This window comes from Lolium perenne, chromosome 4, assembly GCF_019359855.2.
Source record: "Lolium perenne isolate Kyuss_39 chromosome 4, Kyuss_2.0, whole genome shotgun sequence".
Classification (NCBI taxonomy): domain Eukaryota; kingdom Viridiplantae; phylum Streptophyta; class Magnoliopsida; order Poales; family Poaceae; genus Lolium; species Lolium perenne.
This window is the reverse complement of record NC_067247.2, coordinates 255,858,897-255,864,383: the sequence shown is the minus strand read 5'-3', so window position 1 is coordinate 255,864,383 and position 5,487 is coordinate 255,858,897. Positions and strand designations below refer to the sequence as shown.

The 5,487-nt window shown below is 45.4% G+C and overlaps 1 protein-coding gene and 1 long non-coding RNA gene across 2 annotated transcripts; one reads left to right on the top strand and one right to left on the bottom strand.

Moving 5' to 3' along the window:
• Window positions 1–206: 206 nt before the first annotated feature.
• On the top strand, window positions 207–1,148 carry LOC127329943 (uncharacterized). The gene is made up of 3 exons (XR_011756768.1): window positions 207–442; window positions 545–655; window positions 773–1,148. It is a non-coding gene; the product is annotated as an uncharacterized lncRNA (long non-coding RNA).
• Window positions 1,149–3,684: 2,536 nt separating this feature from the next.
• LOC127332191 (uncharacterized) lies at window positions 3,685–5,022 on the bottom strand. The gene is made up of 2 exons (XM_051358465.2): window positions 4,269–5,022; window positions 3,685–3,933 (listed from the first exon to the last, which is right to left on the bottom strand). Exons 1-2 carry the CDS (start codon window positions 5,020–5,022, stop codon window positions 3,890–3,892), a joined length of 798 nt encoding a protein of 265 aa, XP_051214425.2. The 3' UTR covers window positions 3,685–3,889.
• Window positions 5,023–5,487: the final 465 nt, after the last annotated feature.

The following is a 5,487-nucleotide window of genomic DNA, read 5'->3' as shown; positions in this document are numbered from 1 at the left end:
ACAAGGGTTACATAAAACATAAAGACGCCAAAGACTATATCTATGCTGAAGTTAAATATGTGCATCACTTCAAACGTTACTGGGTAGAAATTCCTCTGAGTGAATTGTTCCAGCTGTTCAATCTGCGCGACCTCGACAAATCTATCATCAGTTGCTACGTTCTGTAAGTGATTTATTAATTTCTACCCCATCTCGTTCATTGCCTGCACTATATATATATATATATATTGTCCTAACTATCTTGTTGTGTACGCTATATATTATGCAGAATGAAGAAGCGGGAAATGCGAATAAGGAACATCCATGATGTTGGGTTCATTGACCCACACATCGTTAATTCATATGTGTTAGAACACCACCCCGCCGACGTGGAGGAAGACCTGTGGCGGTTTATTAGAAAACAGCAAGAGAAAAGTGATATTCTATTTCCTTACCATTTTGGGTGAGTGTTTCTGTCTTGAGCACATTCTCTTTTGTTTACTCCATGCATGGTATGTGGCTAATCGATGAGTTATGCATGACTGTGCATGTATCGTGTCCGCAGGTTCCACTGGATTCTTATGGTAATTAAAGTTCAGACCTCCTCAGTTCTCGTCCACGACTCTCTGAATATGGATCCGGCGCTTTGGGGCGACATGAGAAAAATGTTGCAAAAGTAATTATTTTCATTCATTTGCGCTCTATATCGATCGGCCTATTTCGTTCATCATTTCCTAATATCAAGTAACTAATTAATAACTCTCTTGTTTATTTAATTTTCTTTGCCTCGTAGGGTTTGGAGACGGTTCGTAGATACCAAGGTCGGTGAATTCAAAAAAGAGCTATCTTTTAAAATGGCAGTGCGGACGACTGGGGATACTCAGCCACCGGGGACCAATCTATGTGGATACTATGTTTGTGAGAGGATCCGGAGATACTGCAATGAGCGGGACCAGACGTGTGAGAACAACATCCTGAGGAATAACCTCCGGAAGACGCTTAGTCCAGAAGCTCGCTTCCGACCACTTCAAGAGGAACTAGCTGGATGGTTGGCGAGGGAAGTCATCGATCCTAGAGGAGAACACTATTACGATGACGTAGAACTTTATATGCACCAGAATTTGTAACTAACTTGTTCAAAATTGTATATGGTCATCCGATATTGAATATATATTGTATATGGTGATCCGATATTGAATATATATTGTATATTCCTCTTGAATTCTTTTTGGTTCTAATTTCAAATTTGTTTGAAATTGTACATTCATATGCATGTATGTATACAGTACCGTAGAATATGTGAAACTCCTTCAAAATTAAAACCCAAAAGAAATAAAACAATACAAATTAAAAAGAAACCAGATTTAGGGGGAGGGGGGCTAAAACCCTAAACCCTGCGGAGGCCTTTAGTTGCGGTTGGCCAGAAGAACCGCGACTAAAGGTCCTCCGCCCTGGCGCTCGCCTGCGGCCCACGTGGACGGGCCTTTAGTCGCGGTTCGTAAGGAACCGCGACTAAAGGGGGGGGCCTTTAGTCGCGCTGCTTTGGTCGCGGTTGGGCCACCGCGACTAATGGCAGTTGCCAACCGCGACCAAAGCCCTTTTTTCCACCAGTGCTACTCTCTAGTCTTCCCCATCCCGGCAACTGCGTGCACAACCTCCGGGAGAGCAGGCCTCCGAAACCCCGTCTGTTGAGATCCTCCACCGGGAGGCGGGCGATAAGGTTTTTAGGGAGCGTCTCGGCATGACTGCTCGCTGCTGTTCGTGTTCTTCTTCACCAGTTCGACTGCTTCCTCGATAAATCCGACTACACCATGGGCGACATCAACGATGGCCATGGTCAGGGGCGGAGCCAGGCCCAGGGCAACAAGGGCCATGGCCCGGGTCGCATGAAATTTTCTCCTTACCATAACGGAAAAAAAAAGTTGGCCCAGGGCGCTGGCCCAACTCGGCTGAAGGAGAAAGCGTCGTTTCCCTAATTCGCTCCACGACGCCCCAGGCCACTCGCAGCTCGCGTAGACGCGTAGGATACTACGCCTGTACGCCGGTAGCCCACGCGATCGCGAACGATCGTCGGTTCGTAAAAACAGCGCTGCGCCTGCACAGCTGCACACCCGCCGCCGCCCGCCCCGACGTCCCTGCCTGCGTGCGGTCGTGCGCGTACGTCGTCGGCTCGCCGGCCTCCGTAACTGCGGCAGTGCTGCTCGGCCATGGGAAGCCTCTGCCTGCCTCATTGCCTCAACTCCTGGTGACCTGATCGGTCCCTGCTTGGCTGGTTGTGATTGATCTCTCGGCAGCCCTTTGAAGTAGGTAATTTTTTGTTTTACAAATAGATAAGAATTAGGATTTAGGAAGTTATAATAAATAATGAATAAGTATGGTTTAATAATTGTTTGTAATTGGTTTCATGTTTAGGAACAGAAGATGAAGAGATTTTTTTCCATCGATCTCAAAAGCGAATGCATCAATGAACCCTCAATCTGAAGAAACTCCTCAAAGCGAAAATGCTACTGAAACTGAACCGACTCCCCAAAGTGGACCATCCATTGCATCTCAAGGAAGTGATGACCTTGCATATCGTGTTGCCAATGCAAATACTCGTCTCGGAGTCGGTATGAATGCTATTATTTCGGTAAGTGTTGATGAGGTTGTTGATGAAGCCATGGGAGGCACGGACGCACAGAACTAGTGATCTGGTATCATATTTTGTATCCCATTAAACTATTTTAAGTTTTTTAGTTATTTCTTGTGCATGTTCTTGGAGAATTAACAATGGATCTAAAAATATATATTCATTCTTGCTACCGTACCAGTTTTTCTGTGGTATTACAAGACTTTTTTTACTAGTTACTTTTGCGCTTAGTTTTTTGCCCGGGGCTTGCTTCAATCCTGACTCCGCCACTGGCCATGGTGGTGGTCCTGCTGCCGATGCGATCTTCCCGGCCGCGATGTACGTGTTTTCCTCTCTTACCTTGCACTGCTACTTGTTCTATGTTCAGTTCTGATGCATGTGCTTAGTCTGATGTGTGTGGTTAAGTATGCTAGTGCATCTGTAATGTTGTTTTCGGTAATTAAACTCACTCGGAAATTGCCTAATATTCTAAGAGATTGTGAATGGTTACCTCTTCCAGTATTTTTTTTCCATTTTCATCTCTCCCTCTCTCCCTCCCTCCCTCCCTCCCTCCCTCCCTCTCTCTCTCTCTCTCTCTCTCTCTCTCTCTCTCTCTCTCTCTCTCTCGTATCAAGTGCTCCATGTACCCGGATGGACGCAGCGTGCGAGGGAGGAGAAAATTCGTCCGCACTCCGCAGGTGGAGCGGGGTGAGTGGACAGTAACCGCTAAGCACACTTTTAAGTCAGATTTAGGGTAATCATGACGGTTGGATGTAATCAAGCGGGGTGATCTAGTGGTGTTAATTCTCTGCGTACGTTAGGTGGGGTGTACCTAGGAAAGAAAATGATTGCTCTTTTATAAGTAGTACCTAGGAATAAGGCGTCCTCGTTTTACGTGTTTTTTGTTTGACCAAGAATTACTTCAAATATATAAAGATTGTTTGTATGAAATTAGCATCATTAGAAAGTGTTTTTTAATACGAATCCAACAATACTAATTACATATGATATAATCAAGATTATGTTGCTCAATTTTTATGGTCAAAGTTCGTCTTCGAATACGTGTGCGCCTTATTCCTTGGGACGGAGGTAGTAGTATAGATACATGATGAAACTTTGACAAACAGGATGACGATCGATGTAGAGACATTCATCAGTGTTAAACTTAAGCAGATATGCTAGTCCCCATATTTGGTTACTCGAGTTCCAAGTCCATACCATCACCATCATCAGTTCCCGTGACCCCTTTCTCTTGTTCACCAACCAAGGATGCAACCCTGAACAGTTTCTTGGGAGGTTTTCTTACTCCAGCGACGCTCCTAGCCTTTTCAGGTCTCCCTTCTCACCTGCGCCAGCAAATACATGTAACAAATCTATCAACCAATTTGGTTGGGGAGATACCCCCATTTCGAAAAAAAATCAACCAATTTGGTTTACAGAATAATCACAAAACAATCAGTATCACCAATCTATCAACCATTTTGTATTAATTATCCTAAGTCGACCATTCGCATATATCAGAGCCACAGGCTTTGAGGGTACTTTATTAGATGAGTTAGGGTTAGTGCTTTGCTGCTAATTAGTTATACAACACCAAATTAAGGGGATTTTGACATGCTTTGGTTACCTGAATGCATTAAGGTGGTAGAAAATGAGATGAAAATATGCATGCTTATATTACCAGTAGATGCAGTCGCAGCAACGTTGTTGAGGTGACCAGAGATGGTGCTGTAGATTAGTGCCGTGCGTCTTCCTACCCCAAGATGGATGACTCCTTGCAGCTCCTTGTTCTCAATGTCGACAGCAATCATCCACAATTGTCTATCCATGATATTTTGCTTAGCCATTAAGCAGACAATGTTGTCTTGGTGTAAGCTCAACGCGGGCTTCTCAACAAAGAGAGAGCCAAGAGTCTGCTTGCCGTCACCATGGTCCAGCAGTCCTGAAAGCTCGATGCTGCCATGAACTGACAGTTCGCTAGCATCGACCGTGGAGCCTTTTTCCCAAGGATTGACCTGGCCCCAAGGACTCTCAGTCACTGTGGTAGTACTGAACGTCTCAATGCGCCAATCCCCAGATAAGGGACACACCACGTTAGCAAACTTGATGCGAATAGTCTCGCTGGAAATGTGAAAAGTCAAATCATGAGGCATGTACGGGTAGGCATCCGGCAATGGTTGGAAGAGTTCTTCTGATGGCAGAGAGATATAGTGGAGTTCCGGGCTTTCCCGGCCGTCAAGAACATCGCAGATGAGGATGCCCTTAGAAAAGTCGACGAACGCAACGGAACCACCGCCAAGGGGGGTCGCCTTGGCCGATATGTAGCCCTCAGAGTCAACGGCAGCATCCTCAGATAACGAGGGCCTCCTGACGGTCCAACTTTTCGTCTTGGAGCGGTGGAAAAAGGGGCTTTGGTCGCGGTTGGCAACTGCCATTAGTCGCGGTTGCGCAACCGCGACCAAAGTAGCGCGACTAAAGGCCCCCCCCCCCCCTTAGTCGCGGTTCCTTACGAACCACGACTAAAGGCCCGTCCACGTGGGCCGCAGGCGAGCGCCAGGGCGGAGGACCTTTAGTCGCGGTTCTTCTGGCCAACCGCGACTAAAGGCCTCCGCAGGGTTTAGGGTTTTAGCCCCCCCTCCCCCTAAATCTGGTTTCTTTTTAATTTGTATTGTTTTATTTCTTTTGGGTTTTAATTTTGAAGGAGTTTCACATATTCTACGGTACTACATACATGCATATGAATGTACAATTTCAAACAAATTTGAAATTAGAACCAAAAAGAATTCAAGAGGAATATACAATATATATTCAATATCGGATGACCATATAGAATATATATTCAATATCGGATGACCATATACAATTTTGAACAAGTTTCCATCCATAATTTAGTGCATATA

Bases quoted from the DNA above. Each gene is read 5' to 3' on its own strand.
- LOC127332191 (XM_051358465.2), bottom strand. From the start codon at position 5,022: ATGGCAGTTGCCAACCGCGACCAAAGCCCCTTTTTCCACCGCTCCAAG. The intron at 3,934-4,268 runs GTAATATAAGCA...TTGCTGGCGCAG, and splicing joins TGCTGCGACTGCATCTACTG to GTGAGAAGGGAGACCTGAAA.